This window comes from Nerophis ophidion, linkage group LG05 (genome assembly GCF_033978795.1).
Source record: "Nerophis ophidion isolate RoL-2023_Sa linkage group LG05, RoL_Noph_v1.0, whole genome shotgun sequence".
Lineage (NCBI taxonomy): Eukaryota > Metazoa > Chordata > Actinopteri > Syngnathiformes > Syngnathidae > Nerophis > Nerophis ophidion.
In genome coordinates this window covers 9984842-10012248 of record NC_084615.1, presented here as the reverse complement: position 1 = coordinate 10012248, position 27407 = coordinate 9984842, and the positions used below count along the sequence as shown (strand labels likewise).

Here is a 27407-nt window from a genome sequence, read left to right as displayed (position 1 = left end):
TTTGCATGTCACTAAAGTTATATAAGCCTTGCTTGTTCAATATTTAATGCAAAACTTGTTTGGGTCCCTATTAAAAGGTTAATTTGTTCAACCTTGGCCCGCCGCTTTGTTCAGTTTAAAATTTTGGCCCACTCTGTATTTGAGTTTGACACCCCTGCCATAGACAGTACCATTGTGGCGCTGCAAGACAACTGAACACTAGGTGGCGGTGCAGCAGGTACAGCCTGAGTGACGTCACACGGGACAGCGCGAAGAAGACTTCCGGTTGTAGCGGCAATGAAAGGAGAGCGTGCCACTTCCAAGTTGAGCAAAATATTATAAAGGGAACATTAACTGCGATATACCTTAATCTTATTACCAATACCAACATCCGAAGTGATTTGCAAGTCTTCACCGGGACGATGTCTTTGGTCTGTGCAAGTAGGTGACCTTCATTCATTAAGAGTTGGCATTTTGCAAAGCCGCGCTAACGCTAGCAGCTAACGTAGCTAACGTTAGCGGCCATGCAGTGTCGACACTCGCGGTATCGACGCCGCGGTCACTTTGTTGGCGGGTTTAAAAGTGGCTTTTATTTTTTATTTTTTTACAGTCTCCAACGAGGTACCAGAGCACCCGTGCGTCTCTCCGGTGTCCAACCAGGTGTTTGAACGCCGGTTAATAGAGAAGTACATTGCAGAGAATGGGACGGACCCAATGAATGGTCAGCCCCTGTCCGAGGAACAACTTGTCGATATCAAAGGTAACGACGTGCAACAAATGAATTTTTAAAGGCCTACTGAAATGAGATTTTCTTCTTTAAACGGGGATAGCAGGTCCATTCTATGTGTCATACTTGATTATTTCGCGATATTGCCATATTTTTGCTGAAATTATTTAGTAGAGAACATCCACGATAGAGGTCGCAAGTTTTCATCGCTAATAAAAAAGCCTTGCCTGTACCGGAAGTAGCAGACGATGTGCGCGTGACGTCACGGGTTGTGGAGCTCCTCACATCCTCACATTGTTTACAATCATGGCCACCGGCAGCTAGAGCGATTCGGGCTGAGAAAGCGACGATTTCTCCATTAATTTGAGCGAGGATGAAAGATTCGTGGATGAGGAAAGTTAGACTGAGGCACTAAAAAAGGCAGCAGTGGGAGCGTTTCAGATGTAATGAGACACATTTACTAGGATAATTCTGGAAAATCCCTTACCTGCTTATTGTGTTAATAGTGTTTTAGTGACATTTTAAAGTCATGGCTGCGGTGAACGCCAGTGTCTCTGAGAGAAGCCGAGGAGCCAAGATCTCAGTTGCCTTTTTGAGCTGCAGGAGGAGGTCGCATATTCCACTCAAGTCTCCGGTAAGGGCCGACTTAATATCACAATTTTCCCATCCAAAAACTTGCTGGATGACGTAGAGCAGGGGTCGGGAACCTTTTGGGCTGTGAGAGCCATGAAAGCCAAACATTTCAAAATGTATTTCCGTGAAAGCCATATCATATTATTCAACACAGAATTCAACTAAATGTGTGCATTTTTAAGTAATACCAACATTTTTAGAGTATAGTATGTCTCTTATTCTTTTTAATAACATTGTTATTCTGAAGCTAACCAATAATAAATCAAATGTCATGTCTGTTGATCATGTTTTTGTTTGGCCATGTGCTGTTTGTCCTTTGGACTCTTTAAGTTCCGGTTTTTTCCACTCCCTTGTCTTGTTTCCTTGGTTACTCATTTTGTCCACCTGTCTGTGGTGGACAAAATGCCCGCTCACCTGCTTCCCGAGCACTAATCAGAGGCAGTATTTAAGCTCGTCTTTGCCAGTCAGCCGCCCTGGCATCAATGTGATCTTCTCTTGCTCTGTGCTGACTTGTTTCATGCCTTGCCATAGTTTTGTGCTTCATGCCACGCCAAGTAAGTTTTGTTTGATTTATGTTCATAGTCTGTTTATGTGTTAGCTTTGTTCCTTAGCCCAAGTTGTGCCTCCACTGTGAGCGATTTTTGTTTCTATCTCTTATTAGTTTAAATTAAATCACGTTTTTACCTAAATTCCATGTCCCGAGTAGTTTGTCTGCCTTCCTGGGAGAACAACCCTGCAGCAAGCTGCGACCCCACATTGTGAAATAAAATACTTCTTACCATTAATGCGACTTCTTGAACAGGTGCGGTAGGAAACGGATGGATGGATTTGAGAATGTTTTATATTTTGCACGTTATTTTTAGCACTGATTACCAGCGAAATTAAGTAATGTCAGCTAAGATTTATCTGAGAGCCAGATGCAGTCATCAAAAGAGCCACATCTGGCTCTAGAGCCATAGGTTCCCTACCCCTGACGTAGAGAAACATGTTCGCTTGACCGCTCTCTGTTAAAGCTTCACAACAAACTAAGAAACACCGGCCTTGTTTCGGTTGCTAAAGGCAGCTGCAATCCACCGCTTTCCACCAACAGGATTCTTATTTGACGTCTCCATTATTAATTGAACAAATTGCAAAAGATTCAGTAACAAAGATGTCCAAATTACTGTGTATTATGCGATGAAAAGAGACAACTTTTAGCCGTGTGTAATGCTGGGCTGAAATGTTCGCTCCAACCAATAACAAGCAAGCGTAATCATACCGCGGCGTTGTCAACAGGACACTTAGCGGGAAATTTAAAATTGCAATTTAGTAAACTAAAAAGGCCGTATTGGCATGTGTTGCAATGTTAATATTTCATCATTGATATATAAACTATCAGACTGTGTGGTCGGTAGTAGTGGCTTTCAGTAGGCCTTTAATGTCATGTATTTTTGCAATCAAAAATACATGGGAATTGATAAATAACAATTAAAATCGGTAAAAAGATAAGAACATATCTTGTAAGTAGGTCTGGGCGATATATCGTTATACTCAATATATCGTGGGTGTGTCTCTGTGTGGTATAGAAAAGGACTATATCGTGATATTCGAGTTTATCAGGGGTCGGCAATCCGCGCATGCGGCTCTTTGATCACTCTGATGTGGCTCAGCTATATATTTGCCGACCCCCCCATTTTTCCGGGAGGTTTCCGGATTTCAATGCCTCTCCCTGAAATCTCCCGAAAATAATATTCTCAAGATTTTCATCCGGACAATAATGTTGATGGCATGCCGTGATGGCAATAACATTAAAGGCCTACTGAAAGCCACTACTACCCACCACGCAGTCTGATAGTTTATATATCAATGATGAAATATTAACATTGCAACACATGCCAATACGACCTTTTTAGTTTACTAAATTGCAATTTTGAATTTCCCGGGAGTTTCTTCTTGAAAACGTTGCGTAATGATGACGCGTACGCGTGACATCACGGACTGTTAGGAAATATGAGCGCTGCACACACACACAGCTAAAAGTCCTCTGCTTTAACCGCATAATTACACAGTATTTTGGAGATCTGTGTTGCTGAATCCTTTGCAACTTATTCAATTAATAATGGAGAAGTGAAAGTAGAAAGATGGAGTTGGGAAGCTTTAGCATTTAGCCACACAAACACACGGTGATTCCTTGTTTAAAATTCCCGGATGTGAAACTTTACTCTGGATCACAGCGGTCAAGCGAACATGGATCCCGACCGAATGTCAACCAGCAGGTTTCAGTGAGAAAATTGTGGTAAAAAATCAGTTCTTACCGGAGATCAGCTGAGCTTGCGTCGTGCATAAAGCTGCCGTCGGCTTCCCTGAGACACTGGCGTCAAGACACCCGTGGACACACACCTCCGACTATCAGGTACTGTTAAACTCAATAAAACACTAGCAACACAATAGAAAGATAAGGGATTTTCCAGAATTATCCTAGTAAATGTGTCTAAAAACATCTGAAGCCGTCCCAGTTTTTTTTACTTTAAAAAAAAAAAAAATTCTCTAGTCCGTCGCTATCAATATCCTCAAACACAAATCTTTCATCCTCGCTCAAATTAATGGGGAAATTGTCGTTTTCTCGGTCCGAATAGCTGTTTTTGTTGGAGGCTCCCTTTAAAAACAATGTGAATATGTGAGTAGCCATCAACATGTGACGTCATCGTCTGCGACTTCCGGTGAAGGCAGGGCTTTTCTGTTAGCGACCAAAAGTTGCAAACTTTATTCTGGATGTTATCTACTAAATCCTTTCAGCAAAAATATGGCAATATTGCGAAATGATCAAGTATGACACATAGAATGGACCTGCTATCCCCGTTTAAATAAGAAAATCTCATTTCAGTAGGCCTTTAACGCTCTGTAGAACATGCCGTCGGATGCGCCTTCTGAGTGCCGGCGGATCACATTTAGTGTGCGGCTGCCGTCACCACGCTCAAGTGACTGCAAGGCATACTTGTTCAACAGCCATACAGGTTACACTGAGGGTTGTTATATAAACAATTTTAACACTCTTACTAATATGCGCCACACTGTGAACCCACACCAAACAAGAAGGACAAACACTTTTCGGGAGAACATCCGCACTGTAAGACAACATAAACACAACAGAACAAATAGCCAGAATCCCATGCATCCCTAACTCTTCGGGCTACATTATACACCACGAGTGCACTGTCCTCATAGAACGCCCCTAATATTGTCGTTTGGGTGAAAATCAGCAGACATTCAAGAAAACAGTTGTTCTGAAATTTGGGAGTCTCCCGGATAAATTGGGATGGTTGGCAATTGTGATGTTGTCAAGTGGCATTAAATTAAAACTCGCGGGCCGGTCTAATAGTTAATTTTCACATAATGGTGCGGGCCGCGTGTTTGAGACCCCCGGTTTATACATAGCACAAGGCAAAAAAAAACTTTGTACGCTGTGTTATTTCATTTTAAATTTCAAAAGACTTTTGTGGCTCCCATTGTTTTCTTTATTTTGTGAAAGGGGTCAAAATGGCTCTTTGAGTGGTAAAGGTTGCCGACCCCTGGAGTGTATGTTCTCACGCAAAAATAAAGGATACATCTTGTAAGTACGGCTGGAAGATGTATCGATAGAATAGAATAGAAAGTACTTTATCGATCCCTGGGTGAAATTCAGCACCACAGTTCACTCACAATAGACAATAATAATAATAAATAATATACCGTATTTTCCGCACTATAAGGCGCACCTTCAATGAATGGCCTATTTTAATATTTTGTTCATATATAAGGCGCACCGCTTTATAAGGCGCATAGAATAGATGCTACAGTATAGGCTGGGGTTACGTTATGCATCCTTTAGATGGAGCTGCGCTAAAGGGAATGTCAACAAAACAGTCAGATAGGTCAGTCAAACTTTATTAATAGATTACAAACCAGCGTTCTGACAACTCCGTTCACTCCCAAAATTACTAAACAGCTGTTTTATTATTTCCCCCGATTCAATAAACACGTAAAAAACTGTTTGATATTGTTACGGTAAATCAAACGTTAGTGCAATCACAATATAGTAACACTCGAAATAGTGCAAAGCAATAATATATCAATAACTCAACGTTGCTCAAATGATAATGTCACACAACACACAAAATAAACACGTAAAGCTCACTTTATTAAGTTATTCCTCATCCACGAATCCCTCAAATTCTTCTTCTTCATTGTTCGAATCAAACAGTTGGGCGAATACGGCATCCAACATGTCTGGCTCCGTCTCGTCGAAGTCGTCATTAAACGAGTCAGTGTCGCTGCTGTTAATGTTAAATGCCTTCGCTGCTGCTTTATTCCTGTCTTCTACTGTGTGACTGATCGCCGTGAGTTTAAACTCGGCACGCCTCCCGCAGTCATATATCCCAGCATGCACCGCACGCTTCTTCTTCTACGAGGGAAAATAAGGTAGGCGGCTGCTTACCATAGTTGCGAGACCTCTTGTGCCATGTTTAATTCGGACACTGAAGAAGAAGGATTTGTGGATGAGGAATAACTTAATAAAGTGAGCTTTACATGTTTATTTTGTGTGTTGTGTTGTGTGACATTAACGTTTGAGCAACGTTGAGTTATTGATATATTGTTATTGCTCTGCACTATTTCGAGACGTCGTTAATGGAGTCAGTGTCGCTGCTGTTGTCTAGCAGTTTAGTGACAATTCCTGCTTTCCATTTTGGGGTCTTTACATTCAAACACACAAATGGAAATGAAACGGCATTACTTGGCGCAGTCATATATCCCAGCATGCACCGCGCGCTTCTTCTCCTACGGGGGAAAATGAAATCGGCGGCTGCTTACCGTAGTTGTGAGACCTGTTGTGGCTCAATATTGGTCCATACATAAGGCGCCTCGGATTATAAGGCGCACTGTCAGCTTTTGAGAACATTTTAGGTGCGCCTTATAGTGCGAAAAATACGGTAATTTAAATCATGTATTATATATATGAATAATATACATATATTCTACATTTAAGTGCAGTCAAGAAGGAACATGTGCATTATACAGTCTGATGGCTGTCGGTATGAAGGACCCCGTGTGTCGTTCCATGTTGCATTTTGGGAGTCTTAGCCTTCCACTGAACGTGCTCATTCTCTCCGCAAGGTCCTAGTGTAGTGGGTGGGAGGTGCTGTCCATAATGGCTAGGAGTTTTGCTAGACTTCTTCTCTCTGACACCACCGCCAGAGAGTTTAGCTCCACTTCGACCACGTTACTGGCCTTCTCTACCAGCTTGTCCAGTCTGTTTGCATCCCTCACTTCCAGCCCGCTGCCACGGCATAACAAGGTATACTCGATATATCGTGTCTCTTTGCGATATAGAAAATGACTATATCGTGATATTTGAGTATACGTTCTCATGCAGTTGCTTTTAGCTGCGGGCATTACACTACAGCAGGCCTGGGCAATTATTTTGACTCGGGGGCCAAATTTAAAGAAAAAATGTGTCTGGGGCCGCTATATATTGGGGACGGCATGGCGCAGTGGAAGAGTGGCCATGCGCAACCCTAGAGTCCCTGGTTCAATCCCCACCTAGTACCAACCTCGTCACATCCGTTGTGTCCTGAGCAAGACACTTCACCCTTGCTCCTGATGGGTGCTGGTTAGCGCCTTGCATGGCAGCTCCCTCCATCAGTGTGTGAATGTGTGTGTGAATGGGTAAATGTGGAAGTAGTGTCAAAGCGCTTTGAGTACCTTGAAGGTAGAAAAGCGCTATACAAGTACAACCCATTTATCATTTATATATATTTTTAGGAACTCTAATACAAAACCTCACAATAATGTCTGATTGAATGCTAAAAACGTTATGACAGATTAAGGCTGGGCGATATGGCCTTTTTTTATTATCTCAATATTTTTAGGCCATGTCGCGATACACGATATATATCTCGATATTTTGCCTTAACATTGAATGAACGCTTGATGCATATAATCACAGCAGTATGATGATTCTATGTGTCTACATTAAAACATCGTTGTTCATACTGCATTAATATATGCTCATTTTAAACTTTCATGCAGAGAGGGAAACCACAACTAAGTAAATTTATCAAAACTGTATTTATTTAGCAGTTATTAAGCAGTGGGACAAACATTCATGTCATTTCAAAACAGAAAGTGCAAGATTGTCAGAGACATTTTAAAACAAGCTATGAGTGTGACCTTTTGTCCATAATGTCACTAAGATGACATATCAAAACAACGCTAAATTAAAGTGCACTTTTTGTACAGAACGCCACTACAATAGTTAAATACAAACAAAGTGCACTTTTGTGCATGATGTCACACAAGATATTTCAATAACTGTCAAATAAAAATGAGCTGCATAACAAGAAATCAAAGTGTATGTCCTAGGGCTGGGCGATATGGCCTTTTATTAATATCTCAATATTTTTAAGCCATGATATACGATATATATCTCGATATTTTGCCTTAGCCTTGGATTAACACTTGATGCATATAATCACAGCAGTATGATGATTTTATGTGTCTACATTAAAACATTCTTGTTCATACTGCATTAAAATATGCTCATTTTAAACTTTCATGAAGAGAGGGAAACCACAACTAAGTCAATTTACCAAAACTGTATTTATTAAACAGTTATTAAGCAGTGGCACAAACATTCATGTCATTTCCAAAACAAAGTGCAAGATTGTCAGAGACATTTTAAAACGAGCTCTGAGTGCACTTTTGTGCATGATGTCACTAAGATGACTTATCAAAATAACACTAAATTAAGGTGAACTTTTTGTACAGAATGCAACTACAATATTTTGAAACAAATAAAGTGCACTTTTGTGCATGATGTCACACGAGATATTTCAATAAGTGTCAAATAAAAATGAGCTGCATTATAGGAAATCAAATAGTGTATGTCCTCCGTTATGTGGTAGGTTACTGCGGACATCATCTCCTTCTGTTCTTGACTGTTTTCTTCATACGGTGTTGATCTGGAAATGGTTGCTTGGGCATGTTGTGCGTGTGGCACAGAACAGAGATGTTGACATGCAGAGTTTCTAGCACTCCTCATTCTCTAGCGGGTGACTTTTCAAGTGATGCTACAAATTAGCAGTAAAGCTACTTTTTGCAGCAACACTTTTGCCACATACTTGTTCAACATCGTCCCAATTGAAGTCAAACCACCGCCAGACAATGGACCCTGGGCTGTTTATCTTGGGAATTAATTCTTCCTTCATTTGTTACCAGATTTGCACATTCTTTGTCTCTTATTACCACTCGCACCACAGATAACGTTACCCATGCCGCTACCTGTCTGCTCCGCGAGGACGTATGAAGTTGCACGCGTGACAGTAAGTGACGTATGACAGCTAAAGGCTAAAGGCAACTGCGTGAGAACTTATACTCAAATATCACAATATAGTCATTTTCTATATCGCACAGAGACTAACCTGCGATATATCGAGTATATTCGATATATCACCCAGCCCTACTTGTAAGCAACATTCACTGTGTTTACCTGTTTGTATTGCTATGAAATTGTAATGTGCACAATTCAGGCAAACACCACACGTTCACATGCTACTGTTTACAAAAATTGTGTTTTTTAGTATCTTTACTGTGATTGTTGATGTATGAGTCATTAAACATATGCTGTGAACCACTTTTCCATCAGTCTCCCACCCTATTCGGCCAAAGGCACCCTCGGCTACAAGCATTCCTGCCATACTTAAGTCCCTGCAAGATGAGTGGGTAAGTATTGGTACCTCCCTGACCCATAACTGGTACTGCCAACATAACCTTGTGCCTTACAATACACTATTCTCATATAGTGGGGTGGGCCACATAAAAAAAATCTGCACAAATTGTTTCATAAATTTTGGGGGATTTTAGGTTAAAATGTATTACGTATATATTGTACTCCAGGGTTAATGGTGCTGGTCAATTTTAATTTATTATTATTACGGTATTTAATTTTTATTTTCAGTACCAAATGCCTGAAGTCAGTCAGAAAACATTCATAGTTTAAATAGGGGTCATTTTTTTAAGTTTCAAGTAAATTGATGGACTTTATATATTTTCTGTTGCAGACTAAAAAAACAATGTTAATAAAGTTATTCTTTGTTGTATGTTGATCGATATGTATTTTTTTAATAGTTTAATACTAAGAAGGATACAATGGTATGCAGAGGTTTACTTATAACAATGTTATCAACAAATGATATGGCAGAGAGTGGAGGAGGGGAAATGTTTTCCTCTTCCTAGGGGGCGTAGCAGAAAATAATTGAGATGCACTGCAATACACTATCTTTTTGTGCTATTAGGTTTGAATTACTGTAATGTAAAGGGACTTGTAAAGAAAATTGTAGACAAGACTAAATCCACTGCTGAATAATTGCAAAATGTTTTGGGGGGAAAATTCTATATGCTCCCATGACAGTTATTTTCTGTCAATGAGAACATGTAATTCACTTATTTTATTGACAGTATTCTGAAAAATAGTTCATATTGGTCCAGTTTGAGGTAAAAGTAATTGTCTTAAGACAAAAGATTCATTTAATTTAATTTCTGTGTCCCTTTCCAGGATGCCGTTATGCTTCACAGCTTCACCCTGAGGCAGCAGCTCCAGACTACTCGCCAAGAACTGTCACACGCACTCTACCAACACGATGCCGCATGCAGAGTCATCGCTCGACTCACCAAAGAGGTCACTGCAGCCAGAGAAGGTGGGTTGACAACAGTTTATGTAGCATGATGTACGTTCATTAATGATGTGGTAATGCAAATGTCAAATTTCCCTCTTCCGCAGCCCTCGCCACACTCAAACCACAGGCTGGGTTAATTGCACCCCAGACAGCCCCTGCCTCTCAGCCGTCTGCAATGGTGAGTAATTAACATTGTGAACACTGATCCATAAATGACTGGCTGTGTCATGGTGAATCATTAACAGCATTCGTCCTTTACACAATCTCTCAGGGCGCCGCTGGGGAACCTATGGAGATCAGTGAACAAGTGGGCATGACTTCTGAGATCATCCAGAAGGTATTATTATATTTTGTTTTATTTCATTTGTTTGTTTTGTGCTATTTTTGTACCTAATTGTTTTATTTTCTGATTGCAGCTTCAAGACAAAGCCACAATTCTCACCACAGAGAGAAAGAAGGTATATGCTTTTCGGTTTGCACCCTAATATTGAGATATGTATGTGTGTATACTGTGTGTGTGTGTGTATATATATATATATATATATATATATATATATATATATATATATATATATATGGCGTGTAACAGAACACAAAAGTTTCGGTTCGGTACGTACCTCGGTTAAGAGGTCACGGTTCGGTTAATTTTCGGTACAGTAAGAAAACAACAAAATATAAATGTTTGGGGTTTTTATTTACCAAATTTGTAAACAATGGCTTTATCCTTTTAACATTGGGAACGCTATAATAATTCTGCCCATGTTAATCCACATTAAACTGCCTCAAGTTGTTGCTTTGATTAAATAAAAAGACAAAACCTTAATTCTTCTACATATAAAAAGTGCAACATTAAACAGTTTCAAGTCAACTCTTCATGCTTAATTTATTACAGCATTTGTGAAGCCTGTAGTTGACTTTTATTATGTAAATGTTATATTTTTGTCAACATGTGATAGCAGGGACCCTGCCATTCAAAACTAGGCTGCTACATTACTAATGATTAATGTAACTATAGCTGAAAAATAGTACAATAGCATTAGGAGAGACTATTCATCCCTGGACACCATGGGAGTTCATATTAGTTCATGTGAAATAACAGACAGACAGGGCTTTGCTGCCCCTAACACACGTACACACACACACACAGCAAAATGAGCTAACGTAACGCTAAAAGCTAACTAGCCCTCACCTCAAGCCAGAACTGTGAGCTAGCTGAGCTGCAGTTTAAGTTTCTAGAAGGTCAACAAACTCATAGTGATGTTTGTAATAGTTGTGACTGGGAAGTGTTTTTTATAATTTGGGGAGTGTACGATGTCTGCTGCTCACCTGCTAAACACATTTCTGCTCGACGCTGAAGCATTGACAACATGCGCTCTGAATACGCACTGCTGATTGGCTGTTACATCGCTCTGAATACGCAATGCTGATTGGCTTTGTATGTAACCAATCAGGTGGTTGTGTGGGCGGGACAATGCTGGGTGCTCACTGCTCAGACAGAGGCAGAAAGCAGAGCAGCTTGTTAAGACTCTAGGTTACAAAGTCGTTCGATACACCCTCCTACCGAACCGAAACCCCCGTACCGAAACGGTTCAATAAAAAATACACGTACAGTCACACCCCTAATAAATATATATATATATATATATATATATATATATATATATATATATATATATATATATATATATATATATATATATATATATATATATATATATATATATATATGTATGTATATAATGTGTGTGCACGCACAGTCAGAGATTATTATTACTATATTTGTGTATCAACCTTCTTTTTACAGAGAGGAAAAACTGTCCCAGAGGAGCTGGTTAGAGCTGAGGATCTTGGCAAATACCGTCAAGTGGCCTCTCATGCTGTAAGTGTTAGTTGTAGATGAAACCCGGAATTGGTGAAAGCAAGACTATGGTTTTAAACGCACATGTTCTCGTCTGCCTTCAGGGTCTTCATAGTGCCAGCGTGCCAGGTATTCTTTCTCTTGATCTGTGTCCTTCGGACACCAACAAAGTGCTCACTGGTAGGTTGACGTCATGCTTGCAGACAAACATCTCTTCTTCCAGGCATTTTGGGGTCTGATGAAAGTCTTGTGTTATCTAGGTGGGGCTGATAAGAACGTGGTTGTGTTCGACAAGAAGGAGGAGCAGATTGTTGCAACGCTGAAGGGTCACACCAAGAAGGTCACTTCTGTCATCTACCATCCGTCTCAGGTAACACTTCTCTTCCTGGTTTTCTACCCTATCATGGTTCTCTAATATTGATTTATTTTTCTTTTCCTACCAGTCTGTGGTTTTCTCTGCTTCGCCTGACACCACCATCCGTGTGTGGTCCGTCACCGGGGGCAACTGTGTCCAGGTGGTGCGTGCCCACGAGGCAGGTGTCACTGGACTGTCCCTACACGCCACTGGAGACTACCTACTCAGCTCCTCTGAGGACCAGGTGTGTGTGCAGCTTGTATTAGAACACATAAGAAAAAGCAACTACAGTACTTTAGGGCATAGGTGTCAAACTCAAGACTTGGGGGCCACACAATTTTTGCCCCGCAAAACCCTGGAAAAAAAGCGACTCTATAAAGTACTTAATTTTCTTTTTCAAAATGTATTCATTCTTTCCATTTTGACAAAAGAAATACATGTACTGCATGCAGTTGTTTAAATTGGTTATCTAATAATGCAGCAAATTATCTTACATTCCACAACATGATAAAATATAAACAAATACTTAAATATCTAACTGACTTATATTATCTATCAAAAATGTACATTATAACAATAATATATTTTACGGTAAAAAAACTGCCGGCTCATTCAACACAATTTTACCGTAAAATACAATGATAAAAAACTGGGTTTTTTACGATAAAAACCCAATGGATCATGCCAGTTTTTTATTGCAAATGCTACAGTTTGTTTATACAGTGTATGTAAAAAAATATATCATTAAATTTGTAGGCAATTGTGTAATATTATTATAATAAGACTAATCTTTATACATTTATATTCAAATATTATTCAGTTACAAGTGGGGGCAGCCATAACTGCAATGTGGCCCTCAATGAAAACGAGATTGACACCAATGATTTGGGGTATTCAACCTGAGATTCCACTCGGGCTGCACAATTAGTAGAATTTTAATCATGATCACGATTTTGGGCGCTACAATTAAATGAGGGTGCTCGTCGGCGATATCGCCATTTAAAACGCAGGCTCCGCTGCATATCAAGTCAAGCACTTTCACAAGCAACACTCGTCCAACCACCAGGGAGCGACCGAAAGACAGTGGACTCATGTGAGAGTGAGAGAGAGGGTGACTGGACAGTTGATCGGTCGGTCCCCAAAAATATTAGGAAAAAATAAATGGTAAATGGGCTATCCTTGTATAGCGCTTTTCTACCTTCAAGGTACTCAATGTGCTTTTACACTATTTCCACATCCACTCATTCAAACTGATGGCGGGACTTGCCATGCAAGGCACTAACAACTACCTGTCAGGAGCAAGGGTGAATGTATTGCTCAAGGATACAACGGATGTGACTAGGTTTGTAGGAGCTGGGGATCGAACCAGGAACCCTCAGGTTGCTGACACGGCCACTCTCCCAACCGCGCCACGCCGTCATTACATTCTGGACCTTTCTCTCCCGTAGAATGAACCAGATTTTTACCCCCGTAGCACGCCTCACCGTACTCTAAGCGCTCTGCGCAAACCCAGAAGTGCTCCCACGCGTGTAAACCAACAAACGCCACGGTTGCAGAGCAAAGCTGCGTCGGTGTGCACATTTTAAACAAATTGCGGCGACTGGTTAAGCAATAAAAATACTTCCCTTCTTCCCTCAATCACTATTGTTTGCCTTTAACGTGAAGCTAATAATCCAAATAGTTTTGGTTGCTCACAGACAGGGCCACACGCCACCGGTGCAAAGCCCCACCGTGCAGACTACCATAGCATCAACTGTGGATCTAGGGAGCCCATATCCATCCACGTCTCAAAGACACATAAGTAACAGATTTTTATGTTTTGTTTAGCAAAAACATGTCATATATACTGCGAGCAGTACAGTGTGTTTGTTCCTTGTAGTATGTGCCTTTGGTGCATAATCTTATTTTTTCACGTGTTTGCACTTTATGATCGCACTCTGCAATAGCATATTTATTTTTAGTTAGCCCTTTGTCTTTTGAATGTTGAGTGATAATGAGATACATAAGCCATATATTTTTCTATATATTAGCCGCACCGGGCTACAATCCACAGATATACCGTATTTCCTTGAATAGCCGCCGGGCATGTAATATGCGCCGGCCTTGAATTACTGCCGGGTAAAACTCGCCCCCCAAATTAATAAGCGCATGCTTACTTTTACCGCCGGGTCAAATTCGTGACGTCACGAGTGATGCTTCCCCTGCCGTTATTTTTGAAATGGCGGAGGAGTTTTGTTTTTGCCTTTACTGTGTGTAAACCAGGGGTCTTGTTCCACAGCCATATAGATCACACTAATGGTTGTGATATAAAACAATTATAACACTCTTAATAATATGCGACACACTCTGTGAACCCTAACCAAATAAGAATAACAAACACATTTCTGGAGAGTTATTGGCTCTGTGGCACATTATAAACACAGCATAGGGATTACTAGGGGCGTAATGGTACACAAAAAATTTGGTTTCGGTACGTACCTCGGTTTAGAGGTCACGGTACGGTTCATTTTCGGTACAGTAAGAAAACAAAATATAAATTTTTGGGTTATTTATTTACCAAATTTGTAAACAATGTCTTTATCCTTTTAACATTGGGAACACTATAATAATTCTACCCACGTTAATCCACATTAAACTACCTCAAGTTGTTGCTTTGATTAAATAAAATGACAAAACCTTTCTTCTACATATAAAAAGTGCAACATTAAACAGTTTCAAGTCAACTCATCATGCTTAATTTATTACAGTATTTGGGAAGCCTGTAGTTGACTTTTGTTACACACACACACACACAGCAAAATGAGCTAACGTAACGCTAAAAGCTAATTAGCGTTCACCTCAATCCAGAACTATGAGAGAGCTGAGCTGCAGTTTAATTTTCTAGAAGGTCAACGGGTCCATAGTGATGTTTGTAATAGTTGTGACTGGGAAGTGTTTTTTATAATTTGGGGAGTGTACGATGTCCGCTGCTTACCTGCTAAACACATATCTGCTCATCTCGACGCCGGAGCACTGACAACATGCGCTCTGAATACGCAATGCTGATTGGCTGTTACATCGCTCTGAATACGCACTGCTGATTGGCTTTGTATGTAACCAATCAGATAGTTGTGTGGGCGGGACAATGCTGGGTGCTTACTGCTCAGAGGCAGCATGCTGTAGAGCAGCTTGTTAAGACTTTAGTTTACAAACTCGTTCGATACACCCTCGTACTGAACAGAAACCCCCGTACCGAAACGGTTCAATACAAATACACGTACCGTTACACCCCTAGGGATTACCCATGATGCTGTGCATCTTTGACTCTTGGATATTTTATACACGCGCCCCGTCTTGAGGGCCGAACATTGACGTCACTTGCGTGATGCAAGCAGAGAAACGTTTTGGTGCTTTTCCACTAGACCCGCACGCGCTCTCCCTCCCTCGCTCGCCCGCCTGCTCGCTCTCTCTGTCTCTCGCACCCTCCCTCCCCCGGCGCCGCTGTAAACAGTCCGGGCAGGGGAGACAAGCGGACCGGTAGCTTCCGAAGCACTTCACCGAAGGACCGAGCGACAATACAAAACTGTGGTCCACTGGATCCCAGCGCTGATACTCCGACAGAGTCGCTGGGCGAATCGGACGTGTAACACGTTAGTCGTGTTGTTAGGCTGTTTGGGGCTAAACGTGCTACCGTAACTCCACAGCGAGCAACCCCCCACCTCCTCCCGTTGGCTCCAAACAGAGACAGTTGTTGTTATTTGGGTCCAAAATGGCTCTTTCAACGTTCTGGGTTGCCTACCCCTGCATTAGTGGAAAAGCGGCTAATGAGTCAAAGCGACAGAAACGTTGCCATGGAGACGAGGGTTTTCTTACGTGCCTGGCTGCAGTCACACCGCGACACCTGTCCGTCAGTAATAACCTGGACCAATTCAAACCGTTTTTTTTTTGTTTTTTTTCATTGTTTAATTTGCATTGCCTCACACGATGAACACTACATGTATTTTTATATGACGGCGGATAACACTCCGGGAGCCGTCACTTTTTTGTGCTCGCGATCCCGGTACTTTCCGCCTGTCGCCGTGTTGCTGTAGGGAGGAAAAGCGGAACGGCACATATTGCGGAAATAACATTATTCTCTGTTCATCGGTTAAATACAAATATATTCCACAACCCCAAACAAGTCTTTTTCAAAGCCTGCAGTGAAGAGAAAGGTTAGTGATGAGCAAAGACAATTCCAGGAAAAGTGGGCGATGCAATATTTCTTTGTTGAACACAGGGGCACCCCGACGTGTCTTATTTGCACAGAGAAAGTTGCGGTGCACAAGTAATACAATTTGAAACGTCATTATACAACTAAACATGCTGAGGAGTATGCAAAATACCAGGGAGATGAGAGAGTGAACCGGGTTGCACGTTTTAAAACCAGTCTACAGAGGCAACAAGATTTCTTCAAGGAAGCAACCGAAAAGAGCGATGCAGCAGTCAAAGCTAGCTACATGGTGAGTGAGATGGTCGCTAGGGCGGGAAAGCCATTCAAAGAAGGTGAATTCATTAAAAAGTGCATGTTAGATTTTTTTTAAGAAATATTTATTTGCGGCCCAGCCTCAACCAGTTTCTGCATCCAGTGGCAGGTAAATTGAGTTTGTGACCCCTGCTCTAAACGGTGCCTGTGACACGGCAGTAAAACGGCTGATCAAACAAAACAGAACGGTGCCTGTGACACGGCAGTAAAACGGCTGATCAAACAAAACAGAAGTTATCATCATGGACCGACTAGCTGTGGATGCTAGCTCTCCAATCAGCTAAACAGACTCAATAACTCCACGGTGACATTTTGTTGAATTTACTGAGGAATTTGCGAAACTGGAACAATACAAACAGAATACCATTCATTGTAAGGTAATAATACTCACACAGACACTCGCAAACGTGTTAGCATATTAGCTAATGCTAACAACGCTTGCTTGATTACATTATGATACCACGTAAAATATGCATGAAAACATTCCTACAGATATCACAGATGGGACGGTTTAGTAAGTAAGAATTTTTTTAGTTATATTGTAAAACTTACAAACGTTGCTTGGAGTGATGGAAGAAGAATGCATACAAGAGAAAAAAGCTGTGGATGGCTAGAAGACGACAGCACTTCTATTTCCGGTTGAAAGAACTAAATGAAAGGGCATTGCAGCATTTTCAGTGAGCGAATTTGTCCAATAGATGGCACCATAGCACAAACACAACTTTTTAGTGTGTTTGCTTGTTTTCTTTGTTTTTTGTTAGTTATTTCCCATTATGGGGGCAGCACGGTGGTAAAGGGGTTAAAGCGTGTGCCTCACAATACGGAGGTCCTGGGTTCAATCCTGGCCTCGGGATCTTTCTGTGTGGAGTTTGCATGTTCTCCCCGTGACTGCGTGGGTTCCCTCTGAGTACTCCGGCTGCCTCCCACCTCCAAAAACATGCACCTGGGGATAGGTTGATTGGCAACACTAAATTGGCCCTAGTGTGCGAATGTGAGTGTGAATGTTGTCTGTCTATCTGTGTTGGCCCTGTAATGAGGTGGCGACTTGTCCAAGGTGTACCCCGCCTTCCGCCCGAATGCAGCTGAGATAGGCTCCAGCACCCCCCGTAACCCCGAAAGGGACAAGCGGTAGAAAATGGATGGATGGATTTCGTTTGTCTTTTGTACATTTTAGTTTATAACTGATCAATTATTTTTTTGATTTCATTTTGAGATGAAAGCCCTGTTCACATACTGATTGTTTGAAATAGAAAGGGCAACAAAAAATATTTTACATAACATAGAACATAATCTTGAGTTCAATATTGATAAAATAATGGTGATTATTGTTTTGGCCATAATCGTGCAGCCCTAGGTTCCACTGTAGTTTGTTGTACTATTGCTGCTTAATTTACTTTTTTTTTAATTTGTGCAGTACTGGGCCTTCTCTGACATCCAGACTGGCAGAGTCCTCACTAAAGTCACGGATGAAAGTGCAGGCTGTGGTAAGCCTCACAGTGTTTGTCAAGCCGTCTGGCTATAGGAGTTCTTGTCCAGGTAGTAACGCTGTTATTTGCTCTTTCCTATTACAGCCCTCACCTGTGCACAGTTTCATCCTGATGGTCTCATCTTTGGTACTGGAACCGCCGACTCCCAAATCAAGATCTGGGACCTGAAAGAGCGCACCAACGTGGCCAACTTCCCAGGCCACTCTGGGCCCGTCACCTCCATCGCTTTCTCTGAGAACGGATACTATCTGGCTACAGGTAAACACCATTAACAATTACTCCATATGTAATACTTGTTGGAGCTGTTAGGAAGTTAAACATTAATGTACGGGAGCCTGTAAAGGACGGTATTTTACCTTAGGGAGGATGCTCGAATTATTCACTATTTACCCAATATATGTAGTCTAAGAGAGAGTGAGAGGATACGGCTGATACAGTTTAACAATTTACTATACACCACATAAACATAAAATAACCAGACAATAATACACACATTAACTACACTCATCCCCACTCACACACTGCCTCCCCAATGGAACCTCCCGCACTAAACCAATTACACAACACACACACAGTCCAACCTGGGCCCCTTAGCTAGGCCAGTAGATGGTCCGTTGTGGTCCTGCTGAATCGGTGGTGCACGTAGGGGTGGGGTGGGTGAGTCGAAACTGCTGGATACAAAGGGGGCGTTTGGAGAGGGGGGACACCTCCCGTTGCGGAGTAGAGATGGGGGGCACGGCCGTGCTTCCTTTAGCTCGCCTCAGGAGTCCAGTCTGGAGAGAGAGGAGAACCAGCCTCGTCCAGGGTCACCTCTCTGTCGACTAGTCCGTGAGCGCGTGCAATTAATACGCCAACCTCGTGCTGTCCACGTCCCTCGCAGCAATGTAGCCACGATAGCACACAACTAACTCTCTATACTGTCCCACACTCGCTCTCCAAATTATACAGTCACAGGGGAGACGGTCTCTTTAAAGGGGAACATTATCACAATTTCAAAAGGGTTAAAAACAATAAAAATCAGTTCCCAGTGGCATGTTGTATTTTTTTTAAAATTTTTTCAAAATGTTGCCGGTCTCCGAATATCCCTAAAAAAAGCTTTAAAGTGCTTGATTTTAACAATGGCGAATAGCACAGCAAGATATAGCGACCTTAGCTCGGATTCAGACTCGGATTTCTGCGGCTTAAGCGATTCAACAGATTACGCATGTATTGAAACGGATGGTTGGAGTATGAAAGTATTGAAGAAGAAACTGAAGCTATTGAGCGAATAGCAATTGACGCTATTCATAGCCACTGCATGGCCGAATAGCTGCGTTAGCATCGCCGGTAAAATGTGCGGACCAAACGATCGGGACTTTCGCATCTCGTGACACTGGAGCAACTTAAATCCTTCGATTGGTAAGTGTTTTTTTTCGCATTAAATGTGGGTGGAAGAAAACGTAATATAGTTGCAAATGCATCTGCAGGTTATCCATACATCTCTGTGCCATGTCTGCTTTAGCACCGCCGGTAAATAGCATGTTAGCATCGATTAGCGTAGCATGTTGGCATCGATTAGCTGGCAGTCAACATCAACAAAACTCACATTTGTGATTTCTGTGACTTTATTGTTACAAATGCATCTGCAGGTTATCGATACAACTCTGTGCCATGTCTGCTTTAGCACCGCCGGTAAATAGCATGTTAGCGTCGATTAGCTTGGCATGTTAGCATCGATTAGCTGACAGTCACGCCACAACCAAATATGTCTGATTAGCACATAAGTCAACATCAACAAAACTCACCTTTGTGATTTTGTTGACTTTATCATTGCAAATGCATCTGCAGGTTATCCATACATCTCTGTGCCATGTCTGTCATCGCCGGTAAAATGTGGAGCCACTTTGGTACATTCAATGGGGGTCTGGCGGCAGACACTTTCGCATCTTCCGGCCAGTGGTGCAACTTGAATCCCTCCCTGTTAGTGTTGTTACACCCTCCGACAACACACCGTCGAGGCATGATGTCTCCAAGGTTCCAAAAAATAGTCAAAAAAATGGAAAATACCAGAGCTGAGACCCAATGTTTACAATGGGTTGAAAATGAAAATGGCGGCTGTATTACCTCGGCGACGTCACATCCTGACGTCATCCCCTCCAGAGCGATAAACAGAAAGGCGTTTAATTCGCCAAAATTCACCCATTTAGAGTTCGGAAATCGGTTAAAAAAATATATGGTCTTTTTTCTGCACCATCAAGGTATATATTGACGCTTACATAGGTCTGGTGATAATGTTCCCCTTTAGCAATTTTCACTCAAACGTGACTAAACCTACCATTCGTGCAGTCACTGTGCTGCAAACAAATACACGTGCGAGCTCCGGTAGCTGCCCAGCGGTTAGCATACACGTCACATTTACTGGCAGCGTGAAGTGCCCAAACGTCCTTAAATTTTTAACTAGTGCAACTTACAAACTGTCTCTTATGACACACTGAAATAGGAAGCTTACTCTGGGTATTTCTCTGAACTGCAACCGTGGTGAACTATCTCCCGTGTAGTATTGATGACGCAACATTGCTTGTTAATGCCGGAGCTCCTTTTAAGGGGGAACATTATCACCAGACCTATGTAAGCGTCAATATATACCTTGATGTTGCAGAAAAAAGACCATATATTTTTTTTTACCGATTTCCGAACTCTAAATGGGTGAATTTTGGCGAATTAAACGCCTTTCTATTATTTACTCTCGGAGCGATGACGTCACAACGTGACGTCACCTAGGTAGTCAATCGGCCATTTTCTCAAACACATCGAGTCAAATCAGCTCTGTTATTTTCCGTTTTTTCGACTGTTTTCCGTACCTTGGAGACATCATGCCTCGTCGGTGTGTTGTCGGAGGGTGTAACAACACGATTAGGGACGGATTTAAGTTGACTTACGTGGAGTATGCATCGATTGGCACGGCATGCAAATCGATGCTAACATGCTATTTAGGCTAGCTGTATGTACATTTGTAGCTATATTTGCATCCAGCCTTTGTCTCCACCCACATTTAATGCCAAACAAACACTTACCAATCGACGGATTTAAGTTGCTCCAGTGTCACAAGATGCAATAGTCCCGATCGTTTGGTCTGCACATTTTACTAGCGATGCTAAGGCAGACATGGCACAGAGATGTGTGGATGTCCTGCAGATGCATTTCCAACGATAGTCAACAAAATCACAAAGGTGAGTTTTGTTGATGTTATTGACTTATGTGCTAATCAGACATATTTGGTCACGGCATGACTGCCAGCTAATCGATGCTAACATGTTACTTAGACTAGCTGTATGTATATTTGTAGCTATATTTGCATCCAGTGTTTCCCTCCACCCACATTTAATGCCAAACAAACACTTACCAATCGACGGATTTAAGTTGCTCCAGTGTCACAAGATGCGATAGTCCCGATCGTTTGGTCTGCACATTTTACCGGCGATGCTAAGGCAGACATGGCCGAATGGCGTCAATAGCTATTCGCTCAATAGCTTCAGTTTCTTCTTTAATTTCGTTTTCGCTATCTGCCTCCATACTCCAACCATCCGTTTCAATACATGCGTAATCTGTTGAATCGCTTAAGCCGCTGAAATCCGAGTCTGAATCCGAACTAATGTTGCTATATCTTGCTGTGCTATCCGTTTGTTTGTATTGGCATCACTGGAGGACGTCACAGGAAAATGGACAGTGGCTTCACAGATAGCGAAAATCAGGCACTTTAAAGCTTTTTTTCGGGATATTGCGTGATGGGTAAAATTTTGAAAAAAAACTTCGAAAAATAAAATAAGCCACTGAGAACTGATTTTTATTGGTTTTAACCTTTCTGAAATTGTGATAATGTTCCCCTTTAACACTTTTTTACCTGCCGGCGGAAACGGAACTGCCCGTAACCTTAGCAACCGAAAACCATAGCAACTGTTAAACAACTTAAAGAAACACATTTTACCTTCCCAAACAACACATATTAAATAGAAATAAATAATAATAATCAAACAATCTCTTATCTGTAGAACTAAAGGAACAATTACATAAATATGCAAACCTTCAGAACAATTAAAGAAGCACTTTATAGCTTTCCGTACAGAAACTTTGACTTTGGATTATCATATTGACCTTCTTGTTTGTTGTGTTTCAGGTGCACAGGATAGTTCTCTGAAACTTTGGGATCTGAGGAAGCTGAAGAACTTCAAGACAATCACACTCGACAACAACTATGAGGTAGGGCTGGGCGATATGGCCTTTTTTTAATATTCCGATATTTTTAGGCCACATCACGATACACGATATATATCTTGATATTTTGCCTTAGCCTTGAATGAACACTTGATGCATATAATCACACCAGTATGATTATTCTGTGTCTACATTAAAACATTTTTGTTCATACTGCATTAATATATGCTCATTTTAAACTTTCTTGCAGAGAGGGAAATCCCAACTAAGTCAATTTAGCAAAACTGTGTTTATTAAATTGTATTTAAGCAGTGGCACAAACATTCATGTCATTTCCAAAACAGAAAGTGCAAGATTGTCAGAGACATTTTAAAACAAGCTGTTAGTGCACTTTTGTGCATGATGTCACTAAGATGACATGTCAAAACAACACTAAATAAAGTGCACTTTTTGTACAGAACGCCACTATAATAGATAAAAACAAAGTGCACTTTTGTGCATGATGTCACACAAGATGTTTCCATAACTGTCAAATAAATATGAGCTGCATCGTAGGAAATCAAATCGCTAAGTGGTAGGTTACTGCGGACGTTCTCTCCCTATGTTGTTGACTATTTTTTTCATACGGTGTTGATTAGGGGTGTGGGAAAAAATCGATTCGAATTTGAATCGCGATTCTCACGTTGTGCGATTCAGAATCGAATCTCTTTTTTTTTTTTTTTTATCAATTTTTTTTTCTTTTTTTTTTTTTAATCAATCCAACAAACCACTACACAGCAATACCATAACAATGCAATCCAATTCCAAAACCAAACCTGACCCAGCAACACTCAGAACTGCAATAAACAGAGCAATTGAGAGGAGACACAAACATGACACAGAACAAACCAAAAGTAGTGAAACAAAAATGAATATTATCAATATTAGTTATAATTTCAGCATTGCAGTGATTAAAAATCCCTCATTGACAATATCATTAAACATTTATAAAAATAAAAAAAAGAACATTAGTGTCACAGTGGCTTACACTTGCATCGCATCTCATAAGCTTGACAACACACTGTGTCCAATGTTTTCACAAAGATAAAAAAAGTCATATTTTTGGTTCGTTTAATAGTTAAAACAAATTTACATTATTGCAATCAGTTGATAAAACATTGTCCTTTACAATTATAAAAGCTTTTTACAAAAATCTACTACTCTGCAGGCTTCACAGTGGCAGAGGGGTTAGTGCGTCTGCCTCACAATACGAAGGTCCTGAGTAGTCAGGGTGCAATCCCGGGAACGGGATATTTCTGTGTGGAGTTTGCATGTCTTCCCTGTGAATGCGTGGGTTCCCTCCGGGTACTCCGGCTTCCTCCCACCTCCAAAGACATGCACCTGGGGATAGGTTGATTGGCAACACTAAATTGGCCCTAGTGTGTGAATGTTGTCTGTCTATCTGTGTTGGCCCTGCGATGAGGTGGCGACTTGTCCAGGGTGTACCCCGCCTTCCGCCTGATTGTAGCTGAGATAGGCACCAGCGCCCCCCGCGACCCCAAAGGGAATAAGCGGTAGAAAATGGATGGATGGATACTACCCTGCTAGCATGTCAGCAGACTGATGTAGATCCTGCTGAAATCCTATGTATTGAATGAATAGAGAATCCTTTGAAATCGGGGGAAAAAATCGTTTTTGAATTGAGAATCGTGTTAAATTGAAGAAATTTTTTTTATTTTGAATCAAGTCGTGGGACACCCAAAGATTCGCATCCCTAGTGTTTATGTGGAAATGGTGTTGCCTCTGCATTTTGTTGGTATGGCACTGAATGGAGATGTTGAAATGCGGAGTAAGCACTCTTCATTCTCTAGCAGGTGACTTTTCGAATGATGCTACATATTAGCAGTGATGCTACTTTTTGTAGCAACGCTTTTGCCCCACACTTGACAAATTATGGTTCTCTGTTTGACATATTCCCACCTGAAGCCAAACCACTAACAGACGATGGAACCCCTGCTGTTTTTATTGGGAATTAATTCTTCCTTAATTTGTTACCAGATTTGCACCTTCTCTCTCCCGTTTTACCACTCGCACCACAGCTAGTGTTACCCATGCTGCTACCTCTCAGCTCTGCGAGGGCGTATACGTATGTGACGTATGTAAGAAGGTGTGATTGCTGTCTGTGAGAAGGAGAGACAACAAAGAGTGGGAAGAGCCTGTAGTGTAATGCCAGCAGCTAAAAGCAACTGCGTGAGAACGTGTACTCGAATATCACGATATAGTTATTTTCTATATCGCACAGACAAACCCGCGATATATCGAGTATATCGATATATCGCCCAGCCCTACTATGAGGTACAAAACATATTTTGTCATGAATAGGTAACATTTAGGGGGATTGCTTATTTGTTATCATAAAGGAGAAGTGCTAATGCAACATACCACAATCTGATGACTCTAGTCTCACATTGGTTTTGGTCAGTTACTTTGAGATGATTGGAGCATCAATCCCCGCTTTGCTCTTTCAGGTGAAGTCCCTCGTGTTCGACCAGAGTGGAACTTACCTGGCTGTAGGAGGGTCCGACATCCGCGTCTACATCTGCAAACAGTGGTCTGAGGTCCTCAATTTCACAGGTGAGAGCGCACTTGCCATTATATTGCTTGATGTCCATGCCAAAGGTCACATTGTCTTGATTCACTGCTTTATTTTGGTGCATGCATAGACCACACAGGTTTGGTGACCGGCGTGTCCTTTGGAGAGAACGCTCGCTTCCTGACATCTGCCGGAATGGACCGAAGTTTGAAATTTTACAGTTTGTAGAGAAGCATAATTTGGTAACACGAGGAAAGAGGTAGCCCAGTCAGAGATTGTGAATACATACTTGGCCTAGTCATATAATTTTTAGTTTGAGGAAAATCTCTGCTAACTGTGCTTCTTTAGTTAGTTCTCATGTGCATGCATGAACAACAAAAACTATCTATTTCAATTCCCAGCTTCTTAACTCGTTTTCCGTCAATTTAAATAATGTGAAATAACAAACAAAAGCAGCAGCATCGTCTTTTATTTTCCTAGAATCCCTGATTTAAGCAATGGTATTTTCCGTGTGTGCGTGCGTGTGTGTGTGTGTGTGTACTGTATGTGTTTGAGTGACAGTTACTACTCTAAAATGAAATCCCTGGCTCTTAATGTAGAGCAGTTTTATATCGTTAGGTGGGTTTAACTTTAGTAACACAGTCCAGAAGCCAGAAAGCATGCAGGTGTAGAGAATTATCTCATTTAATTGCCTGTATCCATCCGTACATAAACAATTTTGATCGTTGCTTTTTTTTTTTTTGGCGTCAAATATAATGTGTTTCTCAAAATGTGCTATTTTACCTGTTGAAACCTTACTCTTTTACAATAAAATATCTTTTGTATGCCATTCTTCAGATCCCAGCATCCATTAAAACAGGAGATTTAGAACACCGTTGGAATAAAATCTGTCAGCCATGGAAAATGTAAACCCTGAAGACAATTTGTTACATGAACTATTTTTAGTATTTAACATTTTTTTTCTGCGTAAAATGAATATTGGTGAGATTGGCAAGTGATATTTATTTTGTTAGCATTTTATAATTGTTAAATCTGTTCTTTAAAATTAACTTAAAATGGCCACGTGACACGTCAACACATTTGTTCCTTGAGACAAAAATGTCCAATTGAGAACCGCTGAAAATGTTTTTTCTTTTTCCCCAAACAAAATACGTATTAAAAAAAAAACTGCAGTCTTTAAGAATCCAGTTTGGGCCACTGGTTGTCAATGTTTTACTAATTCATCAAGATAGTTATATTGCACCTTTTACGGTTTACTATAAGGGTTCCTTGCTCCTGAAATCATATATATCTTAATTTAAATGGCGTACCCTAGAGGTTTTCAACAGTGGGTCCATGACTCCCAGGGTGTCTGCGACGGTACTGCAAGGGGGTCGTAAAATATTTCCTTGATTGGAATTGTTCATATCCAAAACCCACAACCAATGAAGTTGGCACATTGTGTAAATCATAAATAAAAACAGAATACAGTGATTTGCAAATCTTTTTTCAACCCGGGACGGCCTAACGCAGCGGAGGAGTGGCCGTTCGCAACCCGAGGGTTCCTGGTTCAATCCCCACCTAGTACCAACCTCGTCACGTCCGTTGTGTCCTGAGCAAGACACTTCACCCTTGCTCCTGATGGGTGCATGGCAGCTCCCTCCATCAGTGTGTGAATGTGTGTGTGAATGGGTAAATGCGGAAATAGTGTCAAAGTCCTTTGAGTACCTTGAAGGTAGAAAAGCGCTATACAAGTACAACTCATTTATCATTTAACCCATATTCAATTGAATAGACTGCAAAGACAATATATTTAATGTTAGAACTGGAAAACTTTATTTTTTGCAAATATTAGCTCATTTTGAATTGGATGCCTGCAACATGTTTCGAAAAAGCTGGCACAAGTGAAAAAAAAAATGATAAAGTTGAGGAATCCTCATTAAACACTTATTTGGAACATCCCACAGGTAAAGAAGCTAATTGGGAACAAGTGGGTGCCAGCAATGCTCTGTCATTCACCAACAAGGAGGGGACGAGGGTCACCACTGTGTCAACACATTCGTGAGCAAATTGTCGAACAGTTTAAAAACATTTCTCAAAAAGTATTTAATAACAACTTTATCAAAGTGTGGAAGTAGTGTCGAAGCGTAAAAAAATAAATAAACAAAAGGAGAACATGCAAACTCCACACAGAAAGATCCCGATCCTGGATTTGAACCCAGGACTGCAGGAACTTCGTATTGTGAGGCAGACGCACTAGTGTGAATGTTGTCTGTCTATCTGTGTTGGCCCTGCAATGAAGTGGCGACTTGTCCAGGGTGTACCCCGCCTTCCGCCCGATTGTAGCTGAGATAGGCGCCAGCGCCCCCCGCAACCCCAAAAGGGAATAAGCGGTAGAAAATGGATGGATGGATGGAGTTACCCCTAAGAAAAGG

General features: G+C 41.2%; 1 protein-coding gene across 1 annotated transcript; it reads left to right on the top strand.

The window, feature by feature from the left end:
• Nucleotides 1-230: 230 nt before the first annotated feature.
• On the top strand, nt 231-25822 carry prpf19 (pre-mRNA processing factor 19). The gene is made up of 16 exons (XM_061899920.1): nt 231-420; nt 590-739; nt 9000-9076; nt 9909-10050; nt 10134-10207; nt 10301-10366; nt 10446-10487; nt 11834-11908; nt 11992-12067; nt 12148-12257; nt 12331-12486; nt 18158-18227; nt 18315-18488; nt 22384-22466; nt 24929-25034; nt 25124-25822. Exons 1-16 carry the CDS (start codon nt 402-404, stop codon nt 25219-25221), a joined length of 1518 nt encoding a protein of 505 aa, XP_061755904.1. The 5' UTR covers nt 231-401; the 3' UTR covers nt 25222-25822.
• Nucleotides 25823-27407: the final 1585 nt, after the last annotated feature.